Consider the following 19,370-nt stretch of genomic DNA (forward strand, 5'->3'; position numbering starts at 1 on the left):
GTTATCCATCAATTTCGGCATTAAATGACATAACATTATCTTGCAACCACTCAACATGATTCAATAATGTTGTTTAGTGTCCGTGACTTTTCTATCAGTGTTATCCGTCAATTTCGGCTTTAAATAGCATAGTCTTATCTTGCAACCACTCAACATGATTCAATAATGCTTTTAAGTGCCCGTGACTTTTTCATCAATCTTATCTTCTAGCCACACAATGTGATTTAATAATACTGTCAAGCGCCCGTGACTTTTTCTTTAATGTAAGAATATTATCTTCCAACCATTCAACATGATCCATCAGTTTCATTGTCTTATAAATATGGACTCATTCTTTCATTGATGTACCAAAACCACAATGGATCCATCAGAAATTCCTTTTGATATGGATCCATCAGAACTTTTTTTTGATATAGAAGCTTACAAAGAACAATCTAAAATTGAAAAAAGGTATATTCTCAACCAGTTTAGTGAGCGTCGAAAGAAAATATAGGAATACTATCCATCTCGAAGCAAGATAAGATACCACAAGAGAGATCATGCAGCGGCAAATCAAAGATTGATTGACGACTACTTTTCCAATCAATCTACATATGATGATGCAATGTTTCGTCGACGATTTTGGATGCGAAAACATGTTTTTCTCCGAATCATAGGGAACCTATCAAGAAGTGACGATTACTTCACTCAACGATATGACGCAGCTAATAAAGAAGGTATATCTCCATTAGCGAAATGTACCACATCCATGTGAATGTTAGCATATTGTATGGCGGCCGACGCGGTTGATGAATACATCAAAATTGGAGGCATAACAGCTTTGGAGTGCTTGCGTAGGTTCTCCAAGGGAATCATACAAATGTACGAGCAAGTGTATCTCAGAGCCCCAACTGAAGATGACCTGCAAAGAATTTTGCATGTTAGTGAAATGCGAGGGTTCTCGGGGATGATTGAGAGTATTGATTGCATGCACTAGGAATGGAAAAATTGTCCTAAAGCGTGGGAAGGACAATATACTCGGGGAGATAAGGGAATTACCACTATTATTCTTGAAGCGGTTGCAACCCATGATCTATGGATCTGACATGCTTTTTTGGATGTCCAGGCACATTGAACGATATAAACGTTCTAGATCGTTCACCAGTGTTCGATGTTGTTGAACAAGAAAATACTCCAAAAGTTAACTTCTTTGTGAACCAACGACCTTACAATATGGTGTACTATCTAGCTGATGGTATTTATTCTTCTTATCCTACTTTCGTCAAATCGATTAGGCTTCTTCAAAGTGAACCAAACAAGTTATTTGCACAAGTTCAGGAGGGATATCGGAAGGACATTGAACGTGCATTCGGAGTGCTGCAGGCTTGATTTAAAATCATTCGCGAACCAGCTCGTTTGTGGGAAATTTATGATTTGGCTATCATAATGAGGTCGAGTATCATATTGCATAATATGATTGTTGAGGATGAACGAGATACATATGCTCAACATTGGACTGATTATGATCAACCTGAGGCAAATGTATGTAATGCACCACAACCATTCTCGACCGAAGTGTTACCTGCATTTGCAAATCACATTCATGCTAGATCTGAGTTGTGTGATTCAAACGTGCATCACGAATTGCAAGCAGATTTAGTCAAACACATATGGTAAAAATTCAGAATGTTCCGTGGTTAGAAATATTTTTAAGTTTGTGAGTTAAGTTTATTGTACTAATTATGCTATGTGTGTTTTATTATTTGTGTTGTATGCTTATTAATGTATTGTATTGAATTTTAAGTTGTTGTAATTCTATTTTTTTATTAATAGCTCTTTATATTTTTTTTATTTAATAATTGATATTTTTATTGAAATGATAAAATTAAACATAAATTAATTAATCATTTATATAGCTTTTAAATATTGTAATTTAGTTTAAACTAATAATTATTATTAATATGTAACTACAAAACAAAAAATGTAAAACAAAACAAAAATATGGAAAATAAAATTGGTAGGGTAAGGTGTTGAATTTTATTAAACAAACTATTGTAAAGTATAAAAAATGAGTGGGTGTTAAATTATTAAGTGGAAGAGAGAGAAACTGATGTAGAAGAAAGAGAAGATGATGTGGAGGGTGTTGTGTGTTGAATCTATTGTATATAGTCTAACAAGAGATGTGAAAGAAATTAGGTTTCATACTACGTCATTAATTAACAATAATAAAGTTAATAATTCATCGTTATATATTTATTATTTTCTGAGTTGTTGTACCAAATCTATCGCCTATCTTATTATTAAAACTGTATGTTAAACTTTTTTGTTTAGTTTGGTACAGTTTATTTATTTATCGACGGTCAGATTTCAAGTTAGAATTTCCTCACGTTTTCCTGGCACACAAAGATGAAATAATAAAATAATGAAGAACCGACTACAAAACGTTACTAAACACCGTTCGACAAACTCAAAAAGGACTCCAAAGATGCTTGTATCTACAAAATTGCCCTTTCACAAGAACTCATTGTGGTGGCATCATCGTAGTTAGCCCTCACATTCGTAGCCTTTTTCAATGAATGCGAAATACCCTCGCGTTAGTTACTTTAACGACGATTTTAACAGAATAGTATGTGGGGGCATGTGTGACCCTACGGCTCTACTCCTGGCCCCTCAACAAAATTTCGTGAAAAAAGCATACATATCTTGTCTGAAACCCGACAGGAATTTTAAAACACGTGATTTTAAATAGACTCATATGTTAAGATTGCAACAAGTTGTGCAATCTGTCCGGCGAACTCGCAACAGTATGGTGTGATTCGCATGTTTTCTCCACTTCATAAGTTCCTATAGAAAGAAAGAGAAAGGGAAGATATTATGATCCCACATTCCACCTAATAAGAATTGGTCAACAACTAAATCAATGGCCTCTATCACGGATGCAATAGTCCATACGTTGTTCCTTCACGTTTACGACTTGTCATAAAAACGTGTTTGGGAAAATGAAGAAAAGACATAATCTGATACTGTTCATTAAACCCATATCAAAATCTTACTGGGATATATACATGTTGGTGGTAGCAGGCTTCTCCTCTTTTTAAATAATGTGAATACTCAACCCTTGTGTTTGAAATGGGCTTGGGCTAGAACCTCAAAATTTCTGTATGGTTGAGGAGTGCTCTCTCTAAATTAACCCATAATTAACTGTTACATCAAGTTAATTGTTACATGGTACTCGCAATCAATTCGATTCTAAATCTTCCGAGGAATGTAAAAGCCCTTTTAATCTTTGATGGATTCATTAATATTTCTACACTAGAAAATCTAAGTTTTGAATCTTAATAAAAGTGAACTATGCAGATTAAAGAAGAAAATGTTCATAGAAGATATTCGGCATGATGCAAGAAGTATTGTCATATACGGATTTCACAGGGCGATTCACGTTGAATTATGAAGTCATGCGTGAATTTTTATAAGACATACTCCATATGTTCCCAAAAGTAAGATGTTTTACAGAATTTTGATGTTCCAATATATAAGATGTTTTTATTTTTCTATGTAACTTTTACTTCATTAAAAACTATGTATCCAATCATATTTTAATAGTTTATTTTGTAATTGGTTGAATATCATTTGTAGTTTTAATGATACTTTTTAGACAAAAAATAGTTTTCTTAATATGTGTGCTTCTACGTAAACATCTTATATTTAGGAACAGATAGAGTATAGAATTGTTGGATTTAAAATAGTTTTTGTAGTGTATCTTATAGTTTATAATAACATAATTAATCAGCGTAATTTTTTTTTGATGAACTAGTTGAATAAAAACAAAACTCAGTTTTATTTTAATATAAATTGTTTGATTAACTCAACCAAGTAGTGGTATATGGGTTAGAAATTGGGACAGAATGATCTAAGAGTCTAATTGTTTGAGTTGGTTAAACTAGAACAAGTATTATTATTCATTTCAAGATCTTACTTCTTTTACAAAATAACTAAATCAAATGCAGAAAGAATGTAATAATGAAGAAGCAGTACTAATCTTTATAAGCTAAGGTTATCCACCTTAAAATTACACAAATGATCACATAGGCACATCTATGTGTCCATGCATTCCGATACACATGTATGTATGTCTCAAGAACATGTTTGGTTCAGTGGACCCAATTGGCCACAGAACAAATCATGCAAAAAAAAAAAGAAGGTATACATGTGCTGATGCTCCAAAATTTTCCTCCGAAATAAGAAAACCGTTTTCATTATTTCTTTTTGAATTTTCTCGACGAGAGTTTGAATCTGCATAGTTGATAAAACCAGTATCTCACGTAAGTTTTAGGAAAGAGAAACACAAAAAGCTTAAGAGATTCACTTGTGTTGTCTTAGTTACCTTTGTTGTTGATAGGTTATTCCAGGAGTTTGAAGGACCATCAGATCTCAAGAACTATGACTGTAAGCAAAAGAAGATCGAGTCAGCTCTTGTTTCTTTTTGAATTTTAGTAAAGTTAATGAATATTTGATGAAAACTCACAGTCAGAATCTGTTTTGACCCATTTATGTCCCTCACTACTGCTTCTTCTCTCGTTGGTTTCTTCTTCTTCACTCTTCAAAGAGAGCTGTTTCTTGTCTTCCAAGTATCTCTTTGTTGTAGATGATGCTGGCTTTGAGGAGGCTTGAGAATTAATTTTCTTATGTAGCATCATCTTCAACAACTGTAAATTTATTTTGATCAGAAACTGAGATTTAAAAAAAAAAAATCTTTAAATCAAATATGTAAATACATGTTGTTTACCTTCTCCATTCTCGATTCTTGAAGCGTGTCTCTCAAGCTAGGGCTTGGTGACGTAGAAATTCCATCTGAGCAAACAAAGATCTTCTTGAAAAGATATGAGAAAGACTTCTTGCTTATGTCTGTCTTCTTCTTACTTTCTATAGATATCTCTTTGCATCTGCCTAATATAGCGTTAATCGTTCGTTCCATATCTTCATCCTTATTCCCTTCAGATGAATCCACAACAGCGCATAGCGCATTGCTGATTCGCCTCTCGACCTCTAAACTCGATGGACAATTCAAGAATCTATCCAATGGAAGATTTTTCATGAGCTCTCTATTCACATCAGACTTCCTTTTCTTAGTTCTTGACAAGAGCTTTATCAACTCCTTCTGCAACTTCCCCACCTCCTCGGGAGTAAAATCATCAATATCATCAGAGGAAGAAGGCTCTTCTTCTTGCTCGGGTTGAGAGATAGCCTCCTTCTCTTCTTCGATCTCTTCATGAACATTCTTGCTTTTGGTGTCACTCACACCGTTGCTTGTTGAACCAAAAGTTCCAATAGCAAGCAGCGCGTGGGGCCAGTCGCTAAACTCCTCCCTTGGCTCTTGCTTCAAATGATCTAAGAACAAGATTCAAGACAGGGAACAAAATTTAGAGGACCAATCAAATTCAGAAGAAGCAAAGACAAGAATCTTGTTAAAATGAGATCCAAAAACAAGAATGAGGACAAGAAATTCTAAAGTGACAAGACTCTTGGGGGCATTGCTTTGCACATATTCCTAGCAGACAACAGTCTTGAAGTTAAGATTTAATGAAAGTAAGAGCTTACGAGATGAAGCAGAGGAAGTGCTTGTTCTGTTATGATTCTCATATTTCGCATTTCGCTTGTTTTGCATCCACCCGAATAACTGAATACAACAAGAAAAAACAAAATTTCAGAAACCATATGAGAAAGAAAAAATTCAATGAAGCGCATATGATTTATGATTATATACTCAATAAACACAAAGGTTCACAAAACTAACCTTCATGTTGTTGTTTTTTCTTACGTTCTGTGACAGAGAGAATTAATATATATATGTATGAACTTAAGTTGTTTGGTGAATAAAGATTGGTTATTATAGAGATAGAATGGGAGAGGGATTTAGACAACTTGGAGTAAGATTGATGAATTTGATGGTGTTCAAGTTCCAAACTTTGACTACTTAACAGAGAGATTTTTAAGTAAAAATATATATTTTAAACTGCTTTTTGTAAATTTGTAATATTGTGTTTAGATGTTATCTCCATGTTGCTTTTTTATACAACTCAGAAACTACATATTAAAGCACATATCCCCACGAGTCCACCAACATTCTTCTACATTTTACTACGGCCCACAGATTAAACTACATTTAACTTTAAAAAGAAAATTAACCCTAAAAACTTAATTAATTATTATATATAGCCACCATGTATTGGAGAGAACGTCACGCCTTTGATCTCGGCTTATACACCGCGGAGCAACGTTGAAGATATGTAGAAATTAGACTACATTTTGATCTGTTTCAGCCTGTTGAAGTTCTAAGAACGAGAAAATAAATTGAATCCCTAGAAATGCATAACATTGAATGGTTACTATGGTGACACACGGAAAGGGTTCTCCTGGATTTGTTATTTACTTATAAACTTGTGTGTCTAGTTTACATAAATGTATGTTGGTGTTGTGATTCGATATAGAAGTTGCTTTATAAGGGTACATTCCCATTTCCACTGTTAGTATGGGCACATGCAAAACATTAGATATCAAAGATATATAATCATAGTTGTCGAGGGTGGTATTTCTAAAACAAATTATCGGTTGAGACTAGGAAATTTGAAGGAGTAAATTTAGTTTATGTCATATAGTATGTTCTATATTATATATATATATATAACTAAGTGTTAGTTCCGAAATTTATTTTTCTAACATAGGCATTTTTGGGCTAATTAAGAACCCCATACGTGGCCATAAGAAATGTGCAAGTGAAATATTGTAACGAATTTAATTCTTGATCGTCGAGGCGATACCACTACACCAAACCTTTCATGATTATTTTAAAAAATATTTATGCTCAGTTATATGAAGACTGGAGTTAAGCAATGGCGTGGCGGATGTAGCATAAAATTTTTGAGGTGGCAAACCACATATAATATAAAAATAAGGTTAAAATGTATTCTTCAGTAGGAGAGAAATGGTAAAATTTAGGTATGTTACAAACAATTTGAAATTTTCATTGGTGCAAGTGCCACCTTCTTAATCGATGTACATCCGCCAGTTAAGTATATTTGATAATGCATGTTAGTATCTTTTTCGAAGCAGTGCTGGTTTTCAACAATGCATTTAACTTGGACGATTGATGAATTGGTGTCAGCTCAGTGTCGTAACTCGTAACATACAAATCAAACGTCAAACAATATAGAATAAAAGACAAGCCGTTTAAATCCAAGTTTAGGCATGTCTGCTATAAATTGTATTATTGATCATCAATTATGTATCCACAATAGTCTTGGATATTACGGAAAAACTGTTAAAAATCGCAAAGTGCTAAAGTAGAGTGCATACAAATCTAAAAGAACAAAGTCAGAAAGAAAGAGCGAAAAATAAATTAACGAAAATCCACGAAAAAAGCTCGTGCGATGTCCCCTTAACTCTTTAACCCTTCTGTATAAGGGCAAATGTCTTTCAACTTTTTGGGCAAGTGTCCTATATATTTTTTTAAAAAGCATTGTACTTACATTGAAAAGTTTTAAATCATAAATATACTAGTCACCATTGAAATTAGATTATATAAGATTTGATTACTGAGTAATTTTTTGCTGAGATATCCAGTTTATAAAAGCTAAAAAGTAGATAAATGGAAAGTGAAAATTATACAAAGAGCGCTCGCTCTTTTTCGCGTCCCAGCTCACCATTCCCAAGTACCTTCTGTCATCCAATAAAACAACTCCACGTGACCATACACATAAATGGTAAATTAATACTGATGTTTTAAAAAGGAAAAGAGAATGTACACGTGCCTGACAACAGATGCTGCTTTGGTAATCTTCTGTCCGTCCTCTTTTACCCAAAGAGGTCGTTGACTTTCAAGCCAATACTCATAATTTTAGACGAGTGATAGAAATTTGGGTATTTCCATAATAAATTAATAAAAATTGTGTTATACAGACTTATACTACATGTGTAATTTATCTAGTACACAAGAATCAGCTATCAAATACTCCAAGAGATTCAGGGTTCTTCGTTTTAAGGAGTTTGGATGGCCTCTTCTACTATTAGTTATAATCTGGAAATTAAAATTTGTAAATAAATAGTATGGTTTTGAGATAAGTTAAATCTAAGATATTATAAAGTACACTATACTATGATAGTCAAAGGTTAAGAAGCACCTTTTTCTTTAGGTTTCAACGGGGCTTATGGCACTTGTACGTTTACAATTTAAGTAGTAAGTTGTGAGTTCACAATGATCTGTTGATTGAAAACTTGGTCATGTGTTTAAACGGAGTTATCTCATGATTAAAGTTTGATGTCCCTTTCTAAGACAATAGATTTTAAGACTCTTCATGCCAAGAAACACAAAAAAATATTTTTTTTGTAACACTCACAAAACAAGATTTAACACTCCCATTTCGTTGATGGCCGAAATTGTTTTTTTTTTCTTTTTTTTTTTGTAATTTGGAAGACATATTTAGATAACTAGATCTAATGATTCTCATACGATATACTATTTATAGAGTTTAGTTTGGAATCAATTCAAATCTATATATGTTTGATAATGTATTTGTTTGCGATGTATACATATGAAACTTATCCAACCTATATGAATAAAAAGAAGGCTTTCTACTAGTTTAAAAGGATATGTAAATAAAATAAAATATAAAATGATCATCACAGTCCAATAGAATTGCATGTTACCGAATGAATTAACATCATTGGATTAGCAAACAATTTCTCGGTGTCCATGAAACTTGTCTTTTACGTCAACTTGCTCTTCCACCTTCTTCTTCTCTTTTTTTCTAATTTCTAAATACCATCCTCCAATTAATAATCTTTAGCAGTATCTTTAGCAAAAATAAAGATAAAATGAAACATTAATCCGAATGTTTGTAGCGACATTACACTGACACGCCCAAACAATTGTTTTTAAAAGAACATTAAGAATACGTTGGAACATTGGGACAAGAATTAGGATTTGGGACCACTCTTAGCAGATTAATATGTGGTTCATACAGTTGATACGTTGCCTAAACTCTTGTGAATTGTGATTTAACACAAAATCTAGGGTGTTCTTAAGATGCTTCTTGATTTTCAAACAGTACACGTGTTAGGCATCTAAATTATAACTATTTTATTTTACTCATCTTATAAAAACTTGGAAACATATTCCCTATATATTAAATGAGAAACGTTTTTAAAAACCACTACAAGAAAACGTAACCTTAACGAGAAAATTTAACGAGGAAAAAGAATCATCGTAAAAAAACGTTGATTTTGCGAGGAAAGTACGTGGAAAAAGAAAAGCATCGTTATTCGTCGTAAGATAACGACAAAACATATTCGTCGTAAAGACGATGTAAATTGACGTGGCTTTTACGAGGAAAAACTATTTCCTCGTAAAAGCCACGTAAATTTCGCGAGTTCTTTACGACGAAATATTTTACGTGTACTTAACGAGGAAATTTTGAATCCACCAACTTGGTAGGTGGCTCACGTTTTTTTTTGGCCATCAAATTAATTTTCGTCGTAATTTCATAGTAAAATTACAACTACCAGATTCGAAATTTTCTATAAATATGGATGTTTGAACATCATTTTAAACACACCAACAACAAAAAACGTGAAAGAAAAAAAATGGCTGGCTCTGAGACTATTTACGAGTTGCGGAATTGGATGTATATGCATAGAGATGCTAACGGGAGAGTGACGAAAGAATACCTTGCGGGGCTGGAGACATTTATGCACCAAGCAGATTCAACACCGCTCGCCCAAGAAAGTGGTAAGATGTTCTGTCCTTGTCGGAAATGCAACAATTCGAAATTGGCAAACCGTGAAAATGTTTGGAAGCATTTAATAAATAGAGGTTTCACGCCAAATTACTATATCTGGTTTCAACATGGAGAAGGTTATAATTATGATCAGAATGAAGCTAGTAGTAGTAATAGCAATTTTCAGGAAGAACCGGTTAATCATCATTTGCATAATGAACATAGTTACCATCAGGAGGAGATGGTAGATTATGATAGGGTTCATGATATGGTAGCTGATGCATTCGTAGCTCATGATGAAGATGAAGAACCTAATATAGATGCAAAAAAGTTTTACGGAATGTTAAACGCGGCGAATCAACCACTTTACAGTGGTTGTAGAGAAGGTCTCTCTAAATTGTCGTTGGCTGCTAGAATGATGAATATTAAAACTGATCACAATCTACCTGAAAGTTGCATGAACGAATGGGCGGACTTGTTTAAAGAGTATTTGCCGGAAGACAATGTGTCTGCTGATTCTTATTATGAGATTCAGAAATTAGTTTATAGTCTTGGGTTGCCTTCGGAGATGATAGATGTCTGCATCGACAACTGCATGATCTATTGGGGAGATGATGAGAAGCTAGAAGTATGTCGATTCTGCAAGAAGCCACGATTCAAGCCGCAAGGACGGGGACGTAATAGGGTACCGTACCAAAGGATGTGGTACCTACCAATTACAGACAGATTGAAAAGATTGTATCAATCAGAGCAGACTGCTGCAAAGATGAGATGGCATGCCGAGCATACTCAGACGGATGGTGAGATGACTCATCCATCAGATGCAAGAGCCTGGAAACATTTCAACAAAGTACATCCGGATTTTGCTAGCAATAGCCGGAATGTGTATCTCGGATTATGCACAGATGGATTTAGTCCGTTCGGAATGTCAGGGAGACAATATTCATTGTGGCCAGTCTTTCTTACGCCATACAACCTGCCACCGGAGATGTGCATGCAACGGGAGTTGCTATTCTTGACGATATTGATACCTGGTCCGAACCATCCAAAAAGGTCCCTGGATGTTTTCCTACAACCACTGATAAAAGAGTTGAAGGATTTGTGGTCAACAGGGGTGAGGACGTACGACTGTTCAACGAAGACGAATTTTACGATGCGAGCTATGCTTTTGTGGACCATAAGTGACTTTCCTGCATATGGGATGTTGTCTGGATGGACTACACATGGGAGATTAGCTTGTCCATATTGTAATGGAACGACAGATGCGTTTCAACTGAAGAATGGTAGGAAGACAAGTTGGTTTGATTGTCATCGTCGATTTCTTCCCATTGGCCATCCTTACCGAAGAAACAAGAATTTGTTTAGGCACAAAAGGGTTGTGAGAGACACTCCTCCACCATATCTAACTGGAGAACAAATTGAAGCACAAATCGACTACTACGGAGCTAACGAAACAGTTCGTTGGGGTGGTAATTGGCATGTCCCTCGTAATATGCCTGATTCTTACGGTGTTCATCACAACTGGCACAAGAAGAGTATATTTTGGGAGTTGCCATATTGGAAGGATCTTCTTCTGCGCCACAACCTCGATGTGATGCATATAGAGAAGAATTTCTTTGAGAACATCATGAATACAATATTGAATGTCCCAGGGAAGACAAAAGACAACATAAAATCGAGGTTGGACTTGCCGGATATTTGCTCAAGAAGCGAGTTACATATTAAAAGCAATGGACAAGTTCCCGTTCCGATATTCAGACTGTCTTCAGAAAAAAAGTCGGTGTTGTTCAACTGGGTGGCATCAGAAGTGAAGTTCCCCGATGGGTATGTTTCAAATCTCTCTAGATGTGTTGAAAAGGGTCAAAAGTTCTCTGGGATGAAGAGTCATGATTGTCATGTCTTATGCAACGACTACTGCCCTTTGCATTTGCGGAGCTACTTCCAACAAACGTACATGAAGCACTTGCAGGTTCGTAGTGTTTTATATCACAATAATTTTATAACGGTCTAGTTTGCAAAATAATATACGACTAACAATGTGTTTAATTGTTTTTGGAATATAAAAGGCATTGGAGCATTTTTCAGGGATCTGAGCACACGCACTCTTAAAGAAGAAGTTGTGGAACAGCTTCAGGAGAACATTCCCATCTTATTGTGCAACTTGGAGAAGATATTTCCTCCTGGATTTTTTGACGTCATGGAGCATCTAGCTGTCCACCTCCCATATGAAGCATTGCTTCGTGGACCTGTACATTACGGATGGATGTATCAGTATGAGCGAGCCATGAAATATTTGAAGGGAAAAGCAAAGAACCTCGCCAAAGTTGAAGGTTCTATAATTGCTGGAAGTTTGACGGAAGAAGTTTCTACTTCACATCGTACTACTTTGCGTCAAAAGTACGTACCCGTAGAAGAGCTCCAAGAAGATATGATGATGGTGGAGTTGCGCCAACATATGCAGTTGCTGGTGTTCCAGACATCTTTAGCCAGATTGGACGACTCGGTGGGAAGTCTAAAGAGGTTTGGTGGTCGAGTGAACAAGACGCTCATAGTGCACACACCTATATTCTACTCAATTGCGAGGATCCATTGATGCGTTATTTTGAAAGGTAACATATATGGACACTTCAAAACACATATAATTAATTATATAATTGCAAGAGATTCATTCCTATGAAATGTGATTAATTTTACAGCCTATTTGTTTCTCAAGTCGAAGAAACATTTCCTGGTATATCCACAAGTGACGTAGACAAAAGGAAAGATCAGCACTTCATTAAGTGGTTGCGGAATCAGGTATTATAACTCAAACTATTTTTTCATACATGATTTGTATTTTAATGTTCTCTTTATTTTTGCAGGTTGATTATGACGACGATGCAGATTATCCTAAGTGGTTACACGAAGTAATTCAATCTTCACTTGTAAAGGTCACCACATCACAGATGTATTTCACACGAGGCTACACTTTTCACACATATGAGTATGGTAGACAGCGGACGACCAGTAACTATGGAATACGTGTGAAAGGGGAAACAGATTTCTACGGGATCTTGACGGAGATTATTGAAGTCGGATTTCCAGGGATACTGAAGCTGAAATGCGTCATCTTCAAATGTGAATTGTTCGACCCCGTCGTCAACAGAGGTGTTCGGTCTAACAAATTTGGTGTAGTTGATGTCAACGGTGGACGTCGGTACAACAAATTCGAGCCTTTCATCTTAGCTTCACAAGCAGACCAAGTTAGCTTCCTTCCATACCCTCGGATGAGAGATTCAGGTATAAATTGGTTAGCAGTGATCAAAGTTACACCTCGAGGACGAATCATCAGTGGAGAAGAACCACCATTGCAAGAAGAACAGATAAATGAAGTCGAGGAACCTGAACAAGAAATTGATGACATCCTTCTCATTGATCCGCATAATCACGAATACGAAGATCTTACCGATGATGCCACAGACGAAGCTGTAGAAGACGAGTTTAATGAAAATGATGATATTTCTAGTGATGACGAGAATGTCGATGTATCCGATTGATGTATTTGATTTTGTGTAGTTTGTTTTATGAATAAGGTAATGTGAGAGTTTGTTTTATGAATAAGGTAATGTGGGAGTTTGTTTTATGAATAAGAAATTGTGGGAGTTTGTTTTATAAATAAGTAAATGTGGGAATTGTGGTTTGGAATGGAAATAAAGATGGGGTTTGGAATATATGAAGTAGAAGATAAGGAATATGGGGTTTTGGGGTTTGGGGTTTCGGATTTTAGGGATTTAAACGTAATACTCGTTAATTCCTCGTAAGTTGACGTCGAATGTACGACGTAATCCTCGTTTATTCCACGTAGGACAGAATCGTCGTAAAGAACTCGTTAGCTTACGTGGAAATAACGACGAAACTAAAAAAAATAAAGAAAGCGAAACCCGTTAATTCCACGTAGGACGGAATCGTCGTAAAGACCTCGTAAGGTAAATAGACGTAAATACCACGTAAAGTAAAGACGAAGGAGGCACTCTTTAATTCCACGTAGGATGATTTCGTCGTAAACACCTCGTAACAAAAATCGTCGTAAAAACCTCGTAGACTAAAAACTAGAAAAAAAAGGAAAAGAAGAGAGACACCAGATTTACATGTGGCAAGACTTCCAGCAATTATAATACTTAAGTCTCGCCCACATAAATTCTAATATCTTCTCCTCTTTCTTTTTTTCCAAATATTTCTAATTTGGTGAAAAGCGGGACTAGCTACTTCCTCATAATATAAAAACTAGTAAAAAAGAAAAAAAAGAAAGATACTGGAATTATATGTGGCGAGACTTAAGTCTCACCCACATAAATTCTAATATCTTCTTTTCTTCTTTTTTTTTCAAATATTTCTAATTTGAAAAGTATTTTGGTGAGGAGTGTGATTTGAGATAGGGTGTGTTTTGTGAGTTTGTGTGTGGTTTGAGAAGGAAAGTTGTGGGTATTTATAGAAAATATAGGCTCGCTAATTCCTCGTAACTGGTTAACTCGTTAATTCCACGTAACCTAACTCGTCGTAAAAACGTCGTTAACGAAAACGCGGGCCTTTGTATTTCGTCGCTATTTCCTCGTAAATGAAAACGCGGGCCTCTGTAATTCCTCGTAAGTTTACGAGGAAATTACGAGGACAAGTAATCTTATATATATCCCGAGCGAGCTCGCTCTGTCTTTCCTCTCCACTTCCTCTCCACTTCCTCCCTAATTCGTAGCAATGGTAAGTCTCTCTAATTCCTCTCTAGTTTGATTAGTTTAGGATAGATTAGGTGGTTAGTATAGGGAATTTAGATAGGTTTACGGATCTTATGTTATTTAGTGTTGATTAGGTGGATAATGTTGGGAAGTATATTGTTCACGAAAATTTAAAAAATTAAATTTTTTTCTCAGGTTCGAAAAGGTAGACTTACTGCCCATTACAGAGAGATGTTCGGTGAGCCGGGTAGTCGTTTAGACCCGTCGTCTTCTTCAGCTCCCGGTTCTTCGGGTCAGGAGACTGTCCCCGAGACTCAGTACACTCAGAGAGTCATTGGATCTCCTTCTTCTAGTGCACCATCGGTTCCTCACGTGCCTCCCCAGATGGCTCCTCCTCCTGTGCCTCTCCGATGCCGGCACCTCCGATGCCCGCCGAGATTCATCCCGATTTGATGGTGCCTCCGAGTGCTCCTTACTCGCAGTACACCGTAGAGGACATTCTCCGTCTGCCAGGCAGAGAAGGTTTACCAGTCATCGACCCCGACCGACCGGACGGAACTTTATGGTATGTTTCATTATTTTATTATTCTTTTTAAATTCTTTTATAACTTAAAAAAATAATTTATATTTTAAATTTGTATTTTTCAGGTGGGGGATTGACGGATGTCTTGCATCGGACGTAACCGACACGATAAAAGGTTACTTCTCCATGCCACATCCGAACTGGAAAACGACGCCCCACTACGTCAGAAAGACGTGGTTCAAACTTTACGCTGTAAGTTTTGTTAATTAAATATATATCTTTAAATTTTTTCATTATTTATATATATTTTTTTTTCTGAAAAACTAATTATAAATTAATTTTTCCAACAGCAAAAATATAATTGGGCCTTGGGGATCACTGAGAGGGTAAGGAAGAAGTTTGTCGCGAAGGCAAAAGTACGCTTGTTGGACACGGTCTCCAACTGGAAGGGTGACTGGATCGTGAAGGGGTATGAGCGTGGCAAATCCGCTGAGCTCACCACGGATGTCTGGGATGGCCTCATCCGATATTGGCGTCTTCCTGATTCCATTAGAATCGCCCAGTCTTGCTCTAACTCCCGTAACACAGTCGATGAGCACGGGAACGGGCCGATGCTTCACACTACGGGCCAAAAACCCCACGCCGGTGTCCGTTTGGAAATGGTAATTAAAATTTTAATTATATTAAATTTTTAGTATATTTTTATATATATTCTAACAACTTTCTTAAATGTTTTTTAGGCCATGCAACTTTACGAGAGGACCCACAAGAACAAGGCGGGCCGATTTATAGATGGCAAATCCGAGCAAATCTACAACGATTTGGCTGCTCGGGTTGAAGAACGCCAGACCCAGCTGACCCAACAGTCCACCGATGGATTACCCGTCACCTTATCCACACCTGAAGTGGATAAGCTTTACGAGGAGGTAAATTTTCTAAAATTTTAATTTTCTTAAATATTCATTTAATTTAACTTTAAATTTTTACTAACAAAATTTATTTTTTGTTTTTAAGGTTGTCCCTAAAAAAAAGGGACGGACGTTGGGGATTGGTTCCGTCAACGATGTTCCGAGAGCGACATCGTCTTATGTTCAGCGACGGGATGATGAAGTCTCTCAGCTGCGTAGGGAGTCCGAAGAGCTGCGTAGAGAGTCTACTCAGCTGCGATCTCGTATGGGTGGACTCGAGGGCTTCTTGGACGTTGTAGCGGCCACAAATCCGGAATGGGAGACTTTGTTGAGGACCGTGCGACAACAAAATCCTATCCCAGGCGAGTCACCGACCGACAACTCACATGCCGAGGCGGATGTTCAGGCGAGGAGTGATGAATTCTACCAGGCGATTAACGACCACCCTTAGTTCTTTTTAATTTCGTTTCTTGTATTATGAATTCAAAACTTATTTATATATAAAATATTTTGGTTTTGATTTTTTTAGAATTTTAATTTTATTAATAATTTAAATAATTTAAATTTTATTTATAATTATAATTTTTTATATTTCTATAAAATAATGAAACGAAGTAAATTCGTAGCTAATTTTGCGGCTTCTTTACGTGGAAGCTTAACGTGGTTTTTACGAGGAAACTTTTACAAGGAAATAACGTGGAAATCTATCAAGGTTTTTACGTTTTCTTTACGTGGAAAGCTGTCAAGGTATTTACGTTTATTTTACGAGTATTTATTTACGTGGTTTTACGAGAAAAGTTTTTCGTGGTATTTACGAGGAAACTTAGCGACGTCCTTACGTGGAATCTTTACGTGGTCTTTACGACGAAATATCCTCCTTCGCTTTTACGTCGAAATTATTTCCTCGCTATCTTACGACGAATTAACGAGGATATATGCGTTACGACAAACGTATAACGACGAAACGGGTTTCCTCGCTAATTCCTCGTAACACTGCTTTTACGACGAAGTAACGAGGAAAACTGCACTCACAAAACTTGTGTTTTCTTGTAGTGAACTAACATTTAGGATATGAGATTTATCAGAGTAACAATGAGTAAATTAAATGAAGAAAATGAGAGTAAAATTATTAGAATAATTGAGAGTAAAACATAATATAAAGAAAACAAAAATAATAAAGCAAAAATTAAAGTCAGCGTTACTTGTTATTTCTTTGAGAGAACAAAATAGTATATTTACCTTTAACTAAACAGTACCTAGCGTAATAATGATGAAATCTATTTCTATGTAGTTGTCTGGCAAATTATAAGCTGAATTGAGAGTAACAATATTTTTCACCTCCTATCGCCATTAATGATATACAACCACATTCTAAATATGTAAATTATTCACAAAATTACTATTATGCCATTGTGTCAGTTTAATATATCTTCTCATATCTCTAAGAGCATCTCCAAAAGAAACTCTATAACTTCAAATATAGAGTTTTTGGCTCTCAAAAAAAGAACTTCAAAACTTCAAATTTAGAGTTTTAAGAAGTGAAACTTCAAATATGAAGTTTCACTACTCAAAACTCTAAATTTGAAGTTTCATCTTTTTATTTGCATTTTGGTCCTTATAATTAATTATACATTACATTTATGATTCTTAAGTATTTTTTCATTCATGGTTTTAATCTTTAAAACTTCTGTATATTTTAAATATTTCAAATTTATTTTTATAAATTAAAATTTTACATATCAAAGTTTTTTTAAAACATCAAAATAAAGATTTATAATATTTTAAAACTAGATTTAGACAAAAAAAATATATCAAAAGAAGCTTAATAATTTTTCTAAAGAAGATATATACATGAAGACATAATTGTTATACAAATTTAAATATTACATCTACACTAATAGTCTAGTAAATTTTCTCCGGAACTTCTAAAATATTGTCCAAACAAATTTTGTATAACCGAAAATGGAGCATTAATAAAATAATTTTATGTAATAATGTGGTATTTTTCTTGTAGTTTAATATTTAATTATGTATTTCTATTTATAATTTTATATTTTAATGTAAGATTTTATTAATTAATATTACTATAATATTTTTATATATGTGCTAGTTATCTACAAAAGTTTTATGGATTTATATTAATTATGACAAATATAAAGAGCATAATGTAAATTACAAATAGTTTTGAAGTTAAATTTGAAATTTTCCTTTTGGAGAAGAATATCTTGAAACTTCAAATATAGAGTTTGCAAAACTCTATAACAGAGAGTCTTTTTGGATATGCTCTAAATTAAAAAGTCACCTTTCACTAAAATATACCATGGATCTTACATATTGTACATTTTACTATTCCCTATATATATTATTTGTCTATTAATGGGTTTTAGAATGTAAACTATGCCATTTTTAATATGCAATGTTATTGTGGCAGTAGTTTGAAATCTTTTTCTCAATATTAAAACGTAAACTACATTCTTAAATGGAAAACAAATTATTCGGTTTTTAGAGCTAATTTATAAATGTTGATATCCGTGATGTTATGATAGACTTAAATATTTCTTGATCTGTAACTATATACAATTATACGAAGGTTTTCGTCCACATACATTTTAAGAAGATTGATGTAATATTTGGAATTAATGGTTTTTAAAGCTAATTTATATACAAATAATTTTACTGAAATGTTGATATTTGTAATGTTATGAGAGACCTATATATTTCTTGATCTGTAACTATATACAATTATATGAATATTTTTGTCCACATAATGTTGTTATACATTATACACAACTTGATTCATAATATATTATTTGGTTCATATTATATTATATAGTTCGTTTAATTATTTTTGTATTAAATGTCGTTATATACACCTTTTGATATAACGATGAGAAGATTAATAGGTCCATAAGTGTTGATTTATTTGATTAAATTCTTATACGTAATAAAAAAAATTTGTAATGCCTTAATCAGAAATTATTTGTAATAGATGTTTGAATTAGAATCGTTTTGTTCGATTTAACCTTGTAATCGACATTTGAATTCCCGATCTTCGGGTTGATTAATGAAAGTAAATATTTAAAAAAAATTGTAACATATAAGTTTATGTAATGCCTCAATTGGATATATGTATTAAATAACAAATATTTTCCGGATGTCTGTGCATTAGAATAAGTTTAATATATATCATAATTATTGCATAGCATTTGCGTAAACGTAATCAAATATCATCATAAATTTATACCATTTATCATATGAATATTGTACTCCACATTAGGTTAGTGAATTTTAGTCTTTAGAGAAACTTGATCATTTAAAATATACTAGATTTTTACCCCCACTTTCAACGCGCAGGATTTATTTCTTTTTAATTTTTAAAATAATTATTAACTTCTTATGTGTTTAAATTTATAATAGCCTATTATAGGTTCAATAATAATATTTGTAACCAAAAAAATGATCCGGAAATCCTAAAAAC

The 19,370-nt window shown here is 34.4% G+C and overlaps 1 protein-coding gene and 1 pseudogene across 2 annotated transcripts; one reads left to right on the forward strand and one right to left on the reverse strand.

Annotated features, from left to right (window-relative positions):
- The first annotated feature begins 1,018 nt into the window (after window positions 1-1,018).
- Window positions 1,019-2,153, forward strand: LOC117126223 (annotated as a pseudogene).
- Window positions 2,154-3,917: 1,764 nt separating this feature from the next.
- Window positions 3,918-9,544, reverse strand: LOC103872526. Of its 2 annotated transcripts, XM_009150944.2 has the most exons (6): window positions 5,774-9,544; window positions 5,578-5,656; window positions 4,766-5,367; window positions 4,505-4,685; window positions 4,364-4,423; window positions 3,918-4,272 (listed from the first exon to the last, which is right to left on the reverse strand). In XM_009150944.2, exons 1-5 carry the CDS (start codon window positions 5,777-5,779, stop codon window positions 4,404-4,406), a joined length of 888 nt encoding a protein of 295 aa, XP_009149192.1. In that variant the 5' UTR covers window positions 5,780-9,544; the 3' UTR covers window positions 3,918-4,272; window positions 4,364-4,403. The 2 variants fall into 2 exon arrangements, with proteins under 2 accessions (XP_009149192.1, XP_033129814.1); XM_033273923.1 differs by having other exon boundaries at window positions 3,918-4,685.
- Between the last annotated feature and the right edge of the window lie 9,826 nt (window positions 9,545-19,370).

This window comes from Brassica rapa, chromosome A06 (genome assembly GCF_000309985.2).
Source record: "Brassica rapa cultivar Chiifu-401-42 chromosome A06, CAAS_Brap_v3.01, whole genome shotgun sequence".
Taxonomy (NCBI): domain Eukaryota; kingdom Viridiplantae; phylum Streptophyta; class Magnoliopsida; order Brassicales; family Brassicaceae; genus Brassica; species Brassica rapa.

What these genes read in the sequence shown, in the direction of transcription:
- LOC103872526 (XM_033273923.1), bottom strand. An exon ending in CACTTCCTCTGCTTCATCTC is followed by an intron (nt 5,368 to 5,577) that starts GTAAGCTCTTAC and finishes TCTTGTTCTTAG; the next exon opens with ATCATTTGAAGCAAGAGCCA. An exon ending in AAGAATCGAGAATGGAGAAG is followed by an intron (nt 4,686 to 4,765) that starts GTAAACAACATG and finishes ATAAATTTACAG; the next exon opens with TTGTTGAAGATGATGCTACA.